The sequence below is a fragment of the Xiphophorus maculatus genome, chromosome 7, assembly GCF_002775205.1.
Source record: "Xiphophorus maculatus strain JP 163 A chromosome 7, X_maculatus-5.0-male, whole genome shotgun sequence".
Lineage (NCBI taxonomy): Eukaryota > Metazoa > Chordata > Actinopteri > Cyprinodontiformes > Poeciliidae > Xiphophorus > Xiphophorus maculatus.
The window spans coordinates 9,212,641-9,230,453 of record NC_036449.1 but is presented as its reverse complement, the minus strand read 5'-3'; the positions used below and the strand labels follow the sequence as shown (position 1 = coordinate 9,230,453).

Here is a 17,813-nt window from a genome sequence, read left to right as displayed (position 1 = left end):
TACAGATAATTAACTTGAGCATGAAATATTTACCACAGACTTAAAAAAAAAACCCGTAAAATGATGCTTAATTTTCTTAAATTATTGTATGAAAAGCAGATAATCTCATTTGTAATGTATAACCTCTTGTTTGTTTTTTACTTTATTATAAAATTTAAATATACAAGCTGCTTTAAAGTCTGGACAGTTCAAATTATCATTAGACCAAGTTATGTTTTTATTATGGACGAATTTCCCCAAGAGGAACATTCTGAACCACAGGTGCATCTACAATCCAACCTCATCTACGTTGATGAGGAAACGCACCAAAAGAAGGAAATCTCAGCTGAAATGTACTTCCTCCCTAGGGTGGCATTGAGAGGGAATACTTTTTTTTTCTAAGTCAGCTCTGAGGAGTGTGAGCACTGCAACAGTCATCACTGAAATGAAGATCCTTAAAGCACAAACCAACACGGGGCTTTGTTTATTAAATAGCAAAGTCAGACAGCATGTCTCCAAATCCTTCAATCAGGACTCAAAATGGTTCTTAGTAAAATACAACTGGCTTATAAAGTTTATCACAGTTTTAGAGTATATAAAATGAAAAATTCAAATAAAAAAAGAAAAGCAGAGATACTGATAAAACAAAGGCAATTAGATCATTAAATAGTGTGCTAAGGAATCTGTCCTCTGAAAACTACAATAATATCAGACAAGAAGAAAAAAAAAATCTCACAAAAACTATCTCACCTAATTTTCTTTCTGACAAGCAAATTTACAACAATATACATATTTTTGTAAACAATCTTAATTTTCAATAGATACTTTTGCTTACAACTGCCTGCAGGACAAAAATAACACATTTATTTATTTTTTTCCTTTGCATTCAGCATTCATTTCATTCCAAGTCAGTTTTCAGCTGAAGAGAGATGGCATGCTGGATTCAGACGACCGCTTTTCCTCTTTTTTTTGTCAAGTCAGCTCTGGACTCGATCTCAGGCGACTCCAGTTTGGTTTCAGGACAAAGTCTGAACAGGTTACTGTCGAGTGCTGGGGGGAAGCGACAGGCTGGCCATCAGCTCTTGAACAGATGCAAATATGGTGCACTCACCTGAAAAACAAGAGCGTATTAGAAAGGTTGACTCCCGTAAAGTCAGAATCGGAGTCGATATTAGATCAAGGGGGGTTGTTATGGAGCCTTACCCTGCCTGGAAGGGTGCAGCTCGTTGAACCTCTTGAGGATATTAGAGACCAGAAGCGCTGCAGCCCCAGAGGAGCTGTGCTGCCTGGGAATATCAGCCTGCTGAGTGAGGCCCGTGGCCATATCGTACACGATGGGAACAATGATGCTCACGGGGTCCTGGGGCACCGGGATGCGCTGGGTGAGCTGTAGCTGTGAGACAAAAATGACCAAACACACACGCAGTCAGACTCCTGCAAATATTTAAAGGTCTATAATGTACATTGAGGTAGGAGAGATGGTGCAACTTACAAAAAAAAGCATTTTGGCCTTGAGCACCACAGCGATGGTCCCAGGAGGAGCGATAGGGGGCGCACTGGGAGGGATGGTGAGACAGAATTGGACATTCCACTTGAGCTGTCCAGCCTGGTCAGGGAACTGGCAAGAGAGAAACATTTTAGTCAAGCCTGACTTAGAGATACACAGATAAAACACATGTGTTGGTTGGAGCTGGATGAGTTTCAGTGAGATCACCCCTGACCGGACAATGGGTAGTGGGAAACTTGACAAGGCATATTTTTTCAGATTATTAGACCAATTTATGTGTAATAAATTGGTCATAACATCAACAACTACTCATTCACACAGTGTGACTTTGCCTCTGTAAGGGCAGAAAATGGGTTTTGAAAACTGTTTTGGAATTTTTGTATAACTATAAAAATGCTAACTGGAAATTGAGATATTTACATCTTTTACAATAAAGAATTCACTAATAAGACAAAAGAAGCCTTTAAAGCAGAAGTGAAAGCTACGCACCAGCTCAAGCTTCATGATGCGCACACAGTCTCTAAGAACATTAGTGGGAGCACCGAGCAGTTTCGTGAAGGCACTCAGAGTGTTGAATTTAAAGGGAGGACCAGCAACCTGACAAGAGAAAATTAAAAGAAGGGTTATTAGGATAAAACGAAGGGGAGGTGTGCCATTTTAGGTGTTGACTGGCGTTTTCACTTACCCGGGTCTCAAAGAATCTCTCCAGCACCTGAAGCTCCTCCTGGGACCAGGGCCCTGCGTTTTCTGGGGTAACTTTGAGTTGCAGAGTCTGATAGTTCTTTGGATTGAGAGCCACTCGGCACTTGAGAACATCCGTCTTGAACATGATCACGCCTGGCTCGTTGGAGTTCACGATCGATAACTGAAGCAGACGCGACACGACAGGCGATTACAATAAAAACACTCAAATTTAACGCAAGAAGCAAACAACCAATTACTGATGAGACACTCACCGTCGCCTCCTGCTGGATGATCCTCTGTAGGTGTCGTCTCATGATAACTGAACCCAAAAAGCGCTCCAGTGGCGAGCAGAGATAGCTCCCTGCCAGGCCGGGTACCATGCAGGGGGTGGGTGAGGGGAGCAGAAGCACGTGTAAGGCATTGTGGGAGAGGATGGTGGGGATGGATGCAGCCCAGGGGCGCTGAGGTAGCTTTCGGGGAGGAGGCATACTGGTAGGCATGACTTGGGAACCTAAGGCAAAGACAGACAAAAAAGAGGGGATTTTGAAAAGGTAGAAAAACACAGAATTGAATATACTAAAGCCTGATCTAAGTGACTGTTCTGTTGTAGTGAAGGATGATGCACTGCTCAGGTTTCTGTTTATTAAAGATTTTTTCTCCAGGTACCTCAACTAATCACTAATAATGGATGCATAATCTATTCATCTTTGTTTTGTCTCTGTGTAATAGACAATATTAGGTCTGTCACACACAGGGAAGGCAACAAAAAAAATGTTTTCCATGCAACTTATTTATACTTCATATAAAAAAAAGAATCAGATAAACCTGCTATTTGCAGATCAGAACTTTGGAAAAACTTAAAATTGATAACTGGCCACTAAACTTTGATCCTCACAATATTAGAAAATACATCATGGTGGCATTTACTTAAAAAATTTTGATGGCAATTTCATTTGCAATAAATATGGAGTCCTCACTCATCTCTTCCTCAAATGTCATGATGATGCTGCCAACACTATGATTTTATCATCTCTGTCATCATCCTCTTTTTATGTGTGGGTATTTCCTGCAGTGAGGCTGAGAGTACTTTTAGCATGAAAAGTGTGAATATTAGAACCAACAAACATTGCACTTCAACTGGTCCTTTAAATTTGCATCATTGCACAGACTAATATTGCAAAAGTTGTGCATTTAAGATATTTTATGCAGCCCTAATAGAGTTAGTTTTAGTATTGAGAAAGCGGTACTTACTACTCCCAGCACGTGGAGAGTTGGGGTCGGGAATAGGTGAGTGCAGCGAAGGATTACCGGGGGACATGCCAGGGATTCTGGCCCCAGGAGAAGGCCCTGAAACCTGGGGCGAGCCTGGCCACTGGCCCCTATGGCTGGGAGACACCATGGTGTAAGGAGAGCTGGGGTCCAGAGGACCTAGATAGGAGAGAGCCAATAATCAGTCACTGAACATAATTTACAATCAAAGTCATAAATACACCACTGTGTGCCCTGGCTTTATAAGTCTTAAATGTTTGCAGGGCACAAAAGGCTTGGTCATGTTCGCTTCGGCCTGTTCAAGCCCCTTGCCCAGCAGGGGCCAGCATTTACGGCCCTCCCTGCTGCTTACCGTGGGGACTGGCAAAGCTGGTCTGGCCCATGGCTATGCCCAGAGACGACGGAGACGGGGTGGGGCCAAAAGGAGAGGGCGCCCTCAAAGCTCCGCTAGGGGAGCCAGAGGCATGGATGTTCCCTGCATATACATACACACATTCGTCAAATGGCTCATAAGACTCTGCTCCTCTCACACACAACCACAATCTCTCGTGAGCATACAAGCTAAAGCTGGACGGAGAGGCTGTAGCGTCTGGCTGGGTGCTGAGATGGAGACCAATGGAGGGAGGGAACATGGCTGAACACATGCTTTTTTTTCGGTGTGCACATGTTGCATGAGAAACAGAAATGGTCTTGTATTTTCATCAAACTAAAAAGGGCACACATGGCAGCAAAAGCTCTCAGATGATTTGCTCCGGCAACAAATACATCGGTGACCATGACGACATGAGAGTCAAACTAAAAATTTCATTGTTTAGAACAAGATGTCTGAATGAGATGAGACGACACAAACGGAACAAGATCTCCACACTCACAAGTACAAGAGAGAATCACAATGTCCGTTACCTGGCGACTGTGTGGGCATCATGGAGGGCGACGGAGTGACGTTGGCGAGATAATTCGGTGGAGGCGACGTAAGAGGCGGGTATACGCCTCCGGCACCCCCTCTCATGGTCTGGGGCTGCTGCTGACCCTGAAACTGGTTCATCAGGCTGTCCATCACGTCGACGCCCACAGGGGAAGGAGGGTTGTCATCTTCGTTGACGGAACGTCTGCGGGCGTCTTGGCTGCTGTCCACAAACATGTTAAGGAATGTCTGAAGGAGGAGAGAGAGAAATGTTTGCTGTGGAAAAACTGAATCACTGGTTTTTGGGGTTATTTTTAGCGTCTAGTGTCCTGCAAAACTATTGACACCACTTAATTGTTGCTAATTAAGTGGTGTCTACATAATTATTCAGATTATATGCAACACAAAGTAATGCAAAGTTATGAAGTGGAAAGAAAGTAATAAACGAGTTTAATGAATGAAACCAGGGTTGTTGCAGGTTTTATTAACTCAAATTTAAGACTATTATGAAATGAATTTAAAGCCGTAATCTTCACAGTAATGTACAAACATCACTGTCAATCTTACCCAATACCCATCTCTCACATGATCAATATACGAAAAAAAGCTAGCTAGCAAGGGTACATTAGCAGCTAGTGAGAGGTAGCCTCAACCGACTCAGGTCACAGAAGACAATTAAGCTATCCGAGTGCGACTCAAATTTTTGCCTGACAGAGAAGTCCAACGAGAAAAAATATACATATGTACGTCATATGAACATATATATAATGTATTAGATTAAAAAGTTCTCTTGAGACAAACCTTAAGACCTTGAAATAACATATTCACATTTTTAAACAAATTTAAGACATTTTAAGGCCTTGATTTCAGCTACATTGACGTAAGACCTTCTAAGGAATGCGCAGACATCCTGGAAACACTAAAGAAGATATGCATTCCCAGAGCATGATACTGCCAACACCATGTTTCACTATCCGGCGGCAGTGCTCTGGTTAATGTGCAGTTTGTTAGCTCTCCTTCACACTTAGCATTTTGTGAGTAATAAAAAACTAATAATCAAAGACAAAATCTAATAAACTTCCTAAAATTTTATCTAAAAAATAAATAAACAAATACAAAAAAAAACAAGCATCTTCTTTTTCATAGTTTGAAAACGAGTGCAAGTTGTTTCACTTTAACCCTCTTCATCCCGTTTACCTTGAGACCTGGAGCGGGGTAAAACCCTTCCACAATCTTAGTGTTGTCAAACAGGCTGTAGGCTCCGTCTCGAATGGCTACCACTCCTCGGCTGCGGCAGTAGATGTCGATGCAGTACATGTTGCGGAACGCTAGGCGGATGTGCGTGGGGGACTGGGGCAGAATGGAGAAACACTGGTAGGCAGTGTTGGTGCGCTGGGTGAGGCCCAGCATGGGCACTGTTGGTAGCTTGTTGATTGCATTGAGAGGAGCTTGTGTGTCATAGAGCACCTGGAAAGTCACAAAAAGGTTTTAAGAAAAATCATTTTGCAGATCTGTGCAGTTTGCTTGATAATACAGATACTGAAATAACTTCATGTTTTATTTTCTAATCACAGCTCTTTAAATCAGTCCCTTCAGGAAGTTGCGACCGCTGCTATTAATGTAAATTAAAGCAAAGTATTCGCAAATTTGGCGCCGACTTGCAATCTTCAGTTATCAAAACTTTTCAGCAAATTCAGCCAATCACCTTAGCGGTTTTTTTTTTATGACCAATCACTGCAACTTGGTTGAATTTTGGAAAATCCCTTTAACTCTTGCCACAAAAGCATGATGCTAAATGGTAACTTTTTTTTCTGTAATCCTATTTCTGTTCAATAGGATTTGTTTACACTGTGTAAATATAAACTTGAATGACCAATATAGAATTATTATTTTGCACTTTGACAACTCCTCAGGACAAGATTTTATTTGAAAGTGTTTTTTGCACTTTGCATATTAAAATCTTGTCTTTTTTGGGAAGATTATGTGAAGCAATGTCAACATTTTTGCAAGACAATGTTATGGCAAAAATAAAGCTTAAATTGCAACTTTCCCAGCTACTTTTTGAAAAAGGTGAAACATAATCAGCAATTTTAGACATCAGCAACCACAAGAACCCATCTCAACATCCTGGAGGCACTGATAAATGATAATTAAATGCAACACCCCTGTGGTTTAAAACAGTGGTCCTCAACCTCCGGGCCATTGCCCGGTACTGGTCCGTGGACCAATTGGTACTGGGCCGCGCAAGAAATAATGAAATATTTCCGTTTTATGTATTATTTGAGTCTGGAGGATCTTTTATTTTGAAAATCCTTTAACCGGATTCTCTCGGTCCCATCTTGCGCGTCAACATTGAGCCCACAAGCAGCAGAATGAGTAAGATCAGATTCTTTGGAAAGTTTCTTTGTAAAGGGGAAAAGGCCCAGAGAAGAAACAGGAGAATGGATTTATCCCGGTAGGTGATTCCCACATTCCAAGCTCTGCATGATATGGTGACCGGCTCGTTAATGAAACAATGAAGCCTTCAAACTGCTTCACCACGTAGAGACCAGGCACCCTGTGCATAAGCAACACTTCGGGTGTCATTGTCTCTCATCACTCCCAGGTGGGACCGTCTGGTTGCAGAGAAACAAGCTCAGGGCTCCCATTAGTCGTTATCGTGAGTTAAAATGTTCACGAAAGTAAAATGTTCGTTTTTGTGGCGCATCTGTATCTTATTTAAACTATAAGGACTGTACTCCCCTACCCTCTCATACAACAATAACACATGGACTATCCTCACACACACATCACGGACTGTTTTCTTCACACACACACACATACAACCTGTAAATTTTATCTGCCATTATTTATCTATAATCTATTCCCTAACATTCTTGTATATTCTGTATAATCAGTATAATCTGTGCATATAGCTCCCATATTTATATTTATACACAATATCTACAGTATATCTCTTGCTATAACCCCTTATAGTCCATACATACATAGTCTTGTACATCCGTAAATAAATATTTATATCTCGTAGAGCACTTCTGGATAGATGCAAACTACATCTCGTTGCTTGTACTTGTGACAGTGCAATGACAATAAAGTTGAATTCTATTCTATTCTATTATTTTGAAGGGATATGTAAACGTTACCATAGCGACCAGAGTCAGAGAGCGCTAGGGCAGTGGTCGAGACGAGATGAGAGGAGTAGAGCTTGTGAGTTTTAGGTCTGGTTCACACGATTTAAGGATTGTGGGCCGATTTTCCAAACCTCTGTGACCACAGAGCCGATAAAAGTCCAACAGGTTCGGTCGGTTCGTGAGTCCAGCCCACACGGCAGGAGCAACACGAACCGATTCTACTCACGAACATCCCGGTTCCAGAAGAAAATCCAGTAAAACCCCCAACATACCAAACGTGAATTTAGAATAATCAAACACGGATGACGATGTAGAAGCAGTAGTGATAGTTTGTGGCTCATTTAAAGCGATAAAAGACGCAACAAAAAGAAAAGGCGTTTGATAAAAGACGGAGGGAGCAGCCCCTCTATTTGCTGCACTATGATTTGGAGGTGAGTTATGTTTTTTCGTAGTTAACAATTTAACTGAATAAACATAACCACATATAATAAACATATATAAAAATTACCTTTACATATTGTAATAAACATTTCCACATATCACCTCCGATGTCGACTGGACTCTCAGTTGCCATGTCAACTGTCTGGGATTCCCTTCCGTTCTTACGTCACCGCGCTTTCTGATTGGCTACCTGTCACATTCAACAGGCTGCGTTCTCGCTCCCAGTCAGGGAAAAACCTCACAGACTGCAATAATCGGTCCAAGACAATGTTGAATATGTCCAATTTTAGATCGGGGATATTCAACACAAAACACACTGCAGGACACATTGCAAGATTGTCGTAAAGGGAAAATCGGGGCAAAAAAAAAGGCTTTAGCGGGAACACCAACATGCAGAAGTATTTCGCTCCCCCAACCCCAAGGCCGCAGCAAAATTGCCAAGTCTTGACCGGTCCGTGGTAATAAAAAGGTTGGGGACCACTGGTTTAAAGATCATCTAACTTGTTTTTCACATCCATCAATTTATTAGAAAGTTCAGCACACCAAAGCAGCCACTTGAATATACTTTCTATGAGTACTGTTTTAAGAGTTTTGACCGTGTACCTGCAGCAGCTGCAGCACGTTCGGGTTCTTGTTGAACATCTCCTGCAGCTGGTGGAGGATGATGTTGTGGCAGTTGGAGCAGCCCGAGTTGGGCCCCACGGTGCCCAGGGCGAGGTGGAAGCGCTGCGTGTTGGAGTTCCACTGGATGGTGACGGAGCTGCCTTTGGTGGTGCCGTAGCACAGCACCAGCTTGCGGTAGTTATACAGCCGGACCTCTGAGAACTGGCTCAGGTAAGGCGGCATTTCTGGAGTGAAGAAATCAGCGTGTTACACAGCAGAAACAATACTTACAAATATAGGTGGATTTTCCTATGCAGAAAACATAGAACCCAGACTCCAAGTGTTCTAAATGTCATTTTTTTCAAGATACAAAATTCCAAAGTCCAATTTTTTTGAACAATTGTTAAAACATGAGTACCAGATTTCACTCTGAATTGTCTACAGATATTTATACAAAGGTCCGCTTTAATAAAAGGATATATGGAAAAATAGACAAAAGGGGGGATTGATGCATCCATGAGAAAATTTGCACATTCTACAGATTTTTCATTTAACCCAATTATATAAAATATTAGAAATATAATAAAATAACAAATAACTCAGTTCCTTTTTTAAATAAGAAAAACATGTTTTTGCCTAAAATCCAACAACTTAGCATTCCTTTAGTGAATTTGAAGCTAAAACTGTCACTTGAAGAGATTTAGCTAAAACATATTTAAAGACAGAGGTGTTTTTATCTTAAATGCAAATGTATATAAATCATCTTAGCTTAATTACTGCTCAAAATATGTTGTTTTTTCAGCAAATGGCCTTTTTGAGTCTGTGTACTCCAGTCAATGACTAATCAGTTAATGACTAGTTGATTATTTTATTAATCGATTAATCACTTCTGCCCTAGTTTGTAAATTTTTTTATATTTCTCCACACCTGGAAATTACTTAATTAAAATTCCAAATGTTCCCAGTCTTTGTAGGAGCCTCGCTAATCTCTGCAATCGGATTGTTGGCAAATGTGAAGACCTTTTCAGGTCAATATGCACCCACCTGGCAGTGTGCAAGAAAAGTTCAGAACACACTGGTAGAGCTGGCTGATGGCTTTCCAGTCGTTCAGGAACATCTCCACCACCTTCCTCCCGCCCACAGGCTCCGACAGAGGGTTTTCATAGGTCAAATACACATGGCGAGTGGAAGCTGGTGGAACAGGGAAACTCAGTGAGAAGACGGATCACAATGCAAACAGAGAAAAATTTTTTCTATAAAGAATAATGACAAAATTACAGAGGTATCATAATACATTATTCTGAATAAAAAAAGATGCTAAAATGATTATGTTCAGTGAATGAAATGATGTGCATTTGGTAAAAATGAAAAGGACCTTGTTCCTTGCTGTTGGTGCTGCTGAGCGGACAGTTGGCCAGCACCAGCTCAGCCACCCAGGTCCGGTTATTCCTGCCCTGCAAGCGAATGGTGCTGTCCAAGAGGGAGCGCTCCAAAGCTCTCCTGGTTTCCTCTCCGACATCTCTACAAGGGGGAATCCTAGAAAACACGAGCCATACCAGTTTAGCGTTTCACAGATTGAAGGGAACAAAACACGAAAGAAAGCACATGGAGGTTTGTATTACTTTAGCAGTCGGATTGCGTGACTACTCCCGTCACCTTCCACTTGCACTCCCTCGTTTGGAATCGCCATGTTGGAAAGCTACTCAGAAGAGAAAGAAAAACCATTTGGGATCAGTTGGGAATTACAAGCCGTGAATCCACAAATATACCCCTGAAGACCAAAAGCTGACTGACCTCTGCTCTGAGACCAATAAAAGGCATGTTGGTATCGCACATGGCTACAAGATGAGCCAGCTCCTTGTTAAAAGCACACATTTCTCCAGACCTCTTGGGCTTCTTAGGCTCCGAGTCTCCTTGATCTCCAGCAATCTACAGAGCAGAAGGCAGAGAACAATGTCTAAGGTGTCTATAAAGCATCTACAGTAACTTTAGGAAGACAGTGTGAGTGTGGTAGTTTTGCAGTTGTGCCTGACTTTCCATTTAGATGTTATAAACTATAACAGGGCCCAAAACATTTCTACACAAAGTTCCTAATCCGACATTAAACCCATTAATTTCTTCATAATATAAAATAAACAACTACCTTTCTTTTTGTTCCAGGTCGAGCCTCTCTCCCTGTTGTTGGGTCCTGGACAAGGTGTTCCAGGTTGGGTTTAAAAAGCTGTAAAAGTTGTGCGCACATAGGTCCATCTTCTCCCTCTACCTGAGAAACTGATAGGAAAGAGTATTTGTACTGTAATGCTGTGGGACTGCTAGGCACTTCAAGCATTTCCACCACCTGCAAGAAAACAAGAGAAAATATTTGTAAAAAATAAATAAATGCATGGGAATGAACATGTCTTTAAACAATAAACTGGCCGACAAAACTCACAATGTAGTACTGTGGGAGACGAGTGAGCTTGATGAAGAGTTTGTGCTTGGACAAGCTGCCGACTGGGTGCGTGGCTGAATTGGAGAGGTGAACGATGTCTGAGCAAACGGTGGGAAGGTGCTTCACGGACTGTCGACATCGCTGCTCCCCTAGCCAGAACCTAATCGGAAAGAATGAATGCCTCACAGTCCTGCACAGGGTTCATAATTTATTACATTCAGTAAATAAAGATTGACTTAGTTTATATGAACTTACTTGAGCTGCTGAAGCCAAGAGAGAATGCGCTTCATATCATCATTGACCGTCTTTTCAATGTCATCCAGCATGGACTGGTCTATAGAGAGAACAAACCAGGATTTATGGCTCAGAGACTGAAGAAAGCTAATAAATCACAATTATAGATAAATGTGCAGCCAAAGCTTTAAACACAATCAGATGAAAGTTGACAGAAAAAAGAACATCAATAGAAGGAGTTACATTTTAAATTAAACTAGTTAAATTGTAGTTAAAACACAAAGAGTATAATTTACTAAAAGCTTGTTTTAAAATACAACACTATTGCAGAACTGGTGTAAGAGTCAGGCTAATCAAAACAAACACAAAAATATAGGGTCCAAAAAAAGAGGAGTTAACATTTGCTGCTGCTTACCTAATCCATAGAGCATGGGTTGAAACATGCCAGAATGAAGATCTACAAAAATGTGCAGGCACTCTGAGCGACCACATGGCTCAAGTATCGGAACGACCAACGTGGGCAAAGCTGTCTCAATGAATGCTGGAGAAACAAATACAGTAAAACAAACAAGTATTAACACTAAATATGACTGGAAAACATACACTGGGACAAATCAAGACAGAGTAGTAAAATATGTGATTTAGAAAGAAAAATATACAGCTTTAGTACCCAAGACTGGTAAAGCTGTGCAGTGATTTCATTTACTAAGGGGGGAAAAGTGATCCAATCCTCCTCGTTATATGTGGGAAACTTACTGAGACACTTGTTAAGAGTTTCTGCAGGTTTCACCAACTCAAATTTAAGATTTTTTAAGCCCATAATGAATGGGAATCAAGTCTGTATCACGACAGAAATGTACAAAAGAAAAACACAAATAAATCGTATGGGTTGGCAATAAGATAAAGACCTTTAAAGGATGCAACCAAAAGCCTATCTTCATGATCCCCAATACTTTTCAGTAAATATTCAAATGATGCAAGAGGGGGGAAAAAAGAACATGGAACCTTATTACATCTAGCATAAAACTAACACAGCAGAACGGTTCTGGGTTTTAATGACTCTGTCAAGTAGAAACAAAGATGAAATACATACAGTTATCACTGGGATTGCTGGTCTTTAAAATGGCCTTGAGTTCCTGCAGCTTCTGATGGGCGCGGGCATGAACACTGTCAATCAGCAGCTTCTCCACTGAGAGATGATCAATCTTAAAAAAAAAAAAAAAACTTAGCTGAAGCTGTAATTTAAATGCAAAGAAAATCCTAATGGTCTAAATCTTGCATTACATTAGGAACAGAAACCATTTTAATTTTTAATTTCACCTTCATGGCTCGTTCCATTAACTTTGAGTCGCAGGCAGGGAGAGCAGGCTCATGAGATATTTGCAATGGCTTAGATCCATCTGATTCATCAATTTTGATTGTGACTTTATGCACTGACGCTGTGCCAGTTTTTCTACCCAAAACCTGTTGGCTGTGAAGATGAAATAAATAAAAGCAATTTGGTCTTTTTTTTTTTATGTTACTTCATTAAACCTTTTTTTTTTCCATCTGAAAGTGTAGAAGCCTTACTTCCAGACGGAAAGCGTGAGGTATTTTGCCGGAACATATTTTTCCTCCTGTACCAGGTCTCCCCAGCGCTCTCTGATCAGCATCAGTGTCTGAGAATGGAGAACCTCGAGCTGCAGTGACAGACAAAAGGAATCTGGATACGGTGCAGTTAAAGAAAGCACGGTACGGGGGAAATTACAGATCAAGGTAGACGGTTGACTATTTTACTTATTGCGGCATTAACATTCAAAACACACACACACACATCCTTCAAGGTGTAGATTATTAGTTAAAGGGCTGCTTGTGCCTCACACAGACTGCTCTTTGACGTGGCGGTGGGTGGAAGCCAGTGCAGAGATGTACTGATTAGCATTGTGATTAGCACAGTCTTGCTCAACTCGCATACTCGATGAAGTCTTTAAGAGTTTGACAATTTCATAAATGCTAATACCTGGTTGTTTCTATCGCTGCTTCAAAGATGCATTTTAACAGAAACTAATATCAAGATTTTGTACGCTAAAGTATTGCTGTCGCATGCAAATGTTTAGTTAAATATACAGTAGGTCGAAGCTCTGTAATTGACAGAAAATGGAATTTCGCCGTATTTCATAAACATGCTGACAGGTGTGGTAGCACACATCTCTTAAGTAGTAAAAAAAAAAAAAAAAAAAAAACACCTCAGATGACCGATGCTTGCAGGAACAGTGCTGCTCTTTCTTTGCCGTTAACAAAAAGCTGATTTGTTATTTAAGAATTAATGAAAGGGTGCTAGGCAGGATGCATTACTGCAGCTGGGATTCTCATTGGAATTCTACACTTGTCTGCTTGATCAGTCAATACCCTATATGCTTCAACACACACACTACTGCAGAGGGTCAGAGCAGAACTGGACAAAACCTGAACCGTTGCACAAAAGCCATGTATAAAGTGCATTTAAATCTGATACATATTGCATCAGTTTTAAAGCATAGGTACAAAGCTTCATCTAAATTCATGAAATTATCTACAGGGACTAGGCATTAAAGATGGACTGAACTGCTAGAAAATGGAAGCAGAAATACGTTCTGTGAATACCAATATTTTTCCCCTCCTCTCGTAAACTTTCTCCACATACATCCAGACCAGGAAACACCCTGAAAATGTTTGTCTCAATGAGCAAACACAGAAACATTTAAAAGGATACGCAGGCAGTTATACATGTCCTGTAGGGGTTTTTCATCGGCACAAAGTCGAGCCTGGACCAACTCGTGGATGAAGTTCACCTGCAAACTGTGGACCAGTGCTCGTCCATCTGTTAGTAAGCAATAGAAGTAAAAAAAAAAGAAGAGGAAATCACCAATTTGGCCACACTATGGAGATTACTCATAAAAAATAATCAGAATTAGTTTCCTCACCTCCAGTTTCTTTATCTTCCACTAGAATTTCCAACTTCAACAGCCGCCAGGGAATGTCGGGATCATCTCCCATTACTGTCAGAGTGGCCTCAAACTCTCCCTCCACCCGAAACTTAACACGACCATTAGCTAAAGAATATACAAATAAGCAAGATAAATAACAATAATTTAAAAAATAAATAAAAAATCAACAGTAAGCAGTTAAAATTCAAGACCTTTACACAAACTGCTTACCAACTGTGAGATTTGCCAGCTGTGGAGGCAAGTCAGTTGTGACAAGGCGATGTCGTAGAATCTGATTAAGCTGGTTTAAAGTGGTCTGCTTCTCCGTTTTAGTGATTGGGTCGGGAGGTATTATTTTATCCTGAACAAAGACAGAAAAAATAAATAAATAAATAAATAAATAAAGCGACACATTAGACAGACAAGTCAGAATATCTAAATCTGCATCTTCTTTTTATCCAGCTTTATCGGGGAAAGAAAAGTTAAGGTTCAAGACTTACACGTATGCACGTAGGCAGGCGTGGGTATGACCCTGTCGTCAAGACGTCGATGGCGAAGGGGATGGCGAAGCTGGGTAAGCGAGCGTGCACAAGGGCGTCCCGAGCCAGCAGAGCCAGTCTGTCGGCTGTGTCCACAAACAAGATGGCCTGCTGATCCAGGAAACTGGAGATCATCTGTCACAACACAACCCAAGTCAGAGAGGTACGGTCAGCTAAACATTTGTGCTTCTGTCGACAGACCACAAAACGTACAGCGGGAGGATTTCATTAAACACAACGTACCGCACACTTCTCAACTTTTCCCGCATTGCTTGCCCACTTAACCAGGGCCAGGAGGCGTACAAACAGCTGCCTGGTGCGACTTGCAAACTGGACGATCTCAATTTTCCTTCATGAAAAAGAAGTTTAAGAAATGACAGTCAAATTAAAAGAAATGTCCCTTAAAAAAGTTGTGCATCTAATTATTGTATTTAATAAATAAGAGGAAATATTTTAAAACAAACATACCGCTCCATATCAGTTTTTCGAGGGAGCCTGCAAAACAAACATTGATCTTAAAGTAAGCCACATTTAAATCACAGCATTAACACATCTTCTATCCTAAAAAGTTATAACATGCTCTGCTCTTTATGATTTTAGCTGTATTTTTGAGAACAATTATCTAAGACACTTGTTTTGTTTAATACTGCTTAAAGATAGTTTGCAATAGTGTTTTTGCTTTTCTTTTTCCACAAACTTTGTCATAGAATAACTCAAGGTTTTTGACTGATTGCTTGACTTTGTTGACTCCTCCAAGCCCTGATGGATATTTATATGGATGTCAAAGCCACAGCTAAACATGACGATGACAATGATCCATACCCATAAAATTAGTCAATTCTATATTCTGTTTGTACCAGTTGAAATAGTTTAATGATTTGACACTAAACTGCTTTAGTGTCAAATCACTAAAGTGGTTTGACACTTTGCCATTTACTCTGCGAACGCCAGAGTAAATGGTATTCACATTTACTCTGAACCATTAGTACTTTAGCTTACTCAAACAATTTATATCTTTCTTTCTGACTGCCAATCAATCGTTCTTAAATTTTCTCTCTGGCATTGACTAACTCTAGGAACTCTCTCAGATTTAACAGTCTGACTGTCATGATGGTATTTCAGTTGAATTTGCGGTGACGGACAAGCACAGTAACCTTCTTTAAGTCAACTGACCAGTGCACAACAAACAGGGTCAGACCTGCATCACTATATAGGCTCACTTTCTCTGGCACTTTAAATAATATTAAAAAATATATATATATATATATATATATATATATATATATATATATATATATATATATATATATATATATATATATATATAGTGGCTTTGAATGTGTTTTAAACCTTTGTATACTTTGTTACGAGTAAAAAAAACACAAATATGACTTATTGGAAACATGCAAATAAAAAAAAGAATAAAGAAATATGAAAGCAACGTGCAACCCGGTTGCCTTATGTGATGCCACCAGGGGAATGAGAGTGTGGGAGCTTGAAAGTGACAGGGTCTCAAATAAGTAACTGATTTTGGGTAAACAGCACAACAACAAAGGAAGCCTGATATTTAAAAAAAAAAAAGAAAACTAACTATATGAACAATAGCTTTTATTGATTTGAGTAGTAGATTTAACAACACTGTACTTACTGGTAAACTTCTGATCACTGATTATGAAGCGGTAGTGGCAAGTTATTTACTTGTACTCCCCTTAAGAAAGCAGTCACTTTATATGCATCGAGTCTTTTTTAAATGTAACAAATTAGTATTATGGTCATAGTGATTGTTTGAGGGTAGTAAAACAACAAAAGTTTATTTAACAGTTCTAAAGTTCTCTTAAGTTTACAAGCGTTAGCCTATTAGCCCGCCTGTGGGCCTGCTAAGCTAACTGTTACTTACAGCTCAGCCAGCAGGGTAATTTCATGGTAAGTCCGCTGGAGAAGAAATTCAATAAGCAAGCTTAGTTTGACGCCCTGTGTAGCTGGGGTCCCGGGAGGTGGTGGCTGTGGACCCGACACAACGGGACCTCCGAGCGGGACGAGCGGCCCATCTGACCCAATCTGCACCGGAGCCATTTTAAAAATTGACGGTAGAGGCTAGTTAGCTTCTCCGCTGTCCAAACAGCCAGACAACGGGAAACTCTCGGCTAGTAGTGGCCCGCTCCTCCTCAAAAGACACTTTCCTCGTATTCTCACACCATTTCTTCTATTAGAAGAGCAGCGCTGCAATGACTTAGTCACTTCTGTAAACAACAAAAAGTCAGCTAATGCTTAATTTAGTAAGTCATTGCGGAGAAGATTTTCAATGCTGCTTGGCCGCCATCTTTGATATCGGGATAATTAGCATACAAGTTGGAGAGACAGAAAACCCAGACAGGACTTTTCAAAGAGCGAGACTCAATAATATTCTGCAGCTTATGTGGACTTTTTAACCAGACTGGATGGCTTTGACAGCGAAGAAAAAATGCTTACATCATGTTTATAATTCAGACTACTCCGACTTACAGGTAAGATGTTTGAGTGTTTGTAACTTTGTTAACAGCTTGTGGTAGTTTGTGATTTAAGCTATGCTTCTGAAATTGTTGCCCTAGAAACAAGTGACAGTATACTACTTTAAATATATTAGCTTAAATATGTTTTGTTTGCTAGTTCACATAAACTATAGTGTTGAAGTTGTGAGGTGTGTATGCAGGAGAAAAAAATTAAAGTTTCATCCCAAACCACCTTTTATTTTATTTTATTTTTTTTCTCTTTATTGAACAGGTGTAGTGGTTTTAGTGCAGATTACTATAAGGTGTCAATATCTTTATTAATACCCAATACACAAATTAAAATGATTTGCAAAACAATCAAAAATCAAAAATCTTAAAGTCAAAAATAAGGGACACATTTCATTCATTGTTTTAAAATAAATCTCTCTCATTTTAGGTTGCAAAAGAAATGATTCATATTTAGTTCTAGTTATGTTTTTGAAAAAGGAATTTAATGAGAGATATTCTCAAACTCATTAGACTTTGGGAAAACTCTCATGAGGAAGAGAAAACTACATTTCTATTAAATTCCCAGATCAAACATAAATGTTATCAATACATAAAGCGGGAATAAAAAGCGTTACTAAACACACATCAAATCACTTTAACCAGATGATTA

General features: G+C 40.1%; 1 protein-coding gene across 2 annotated transcripts; it reads right to left on the bottom strand.

The window, feature by feature from the left end:
* Positions 1 to 440: 440 nt before the first annotated feature.
* On the bottom strand, positions 441 to 17,010 carry med14 (mediator complex subunit 14). 2 transcript variants are annotated; one of them, XM_005814997.3, is made up of 29 exons: positions 16,564 to 17,010; positions 15,135 to 15,161; positions 14,910 to 15,015; positions 14,628 to 14,801; positions 14,359 to 14,488; positions 14,125 to 14,253; positions 13,914 to 14,021; positions 12,752 to 12,884; positions 12,503 to 12,653; positions 12,276 to 12,387; positions 11,598 to 11,723; positions 11,204 to 11,282; positions 10,949 to 11,108; positions 10,661 to 10,855; positions 10,312 to 10,446; positions 10,140 to 10,216; positions 9,893 to 10,053; positions 9,562 to 9,708; positions 8,519 to 8,763; positions 5,541 to 5,810; positions 4,343 to 4,592; positions 3,792 to 3,914; positions 3,422 to 3,598; positions 2,443 to 2,681; positions 2,172 to 2,351; positions 1,976 to 2,083; positions 1,472 to 1,597; positions 1,183 to 1,372; positions 441 to 1,090 (listed from the first exon to the last, which is right to left on the bottom strand). In XM_005814997.3, the coding sequence occupies exons 1-29, from the start codon at positions 16,737 to 16,739 to the stop codon at positions 1,017 to 1,019; spliced, it is 4,308 nt and encodes a 1,435-aa protein (XP_005815054.1). In that variant the 5' UTR covers positions 16,740 to 17,010; the 3' UTR covers positions 441 to 1,016. The 2 variants fall into 2 exon arrangements, with proteins under 2 accessions (XP_005815054.1, XP_023192851.1); XM_023337083.1 differs by lacking the exon at positions 3,792 to 3,914.
* Positions 17,011 to 17,813: the final 803 nt, after the last annotated feature.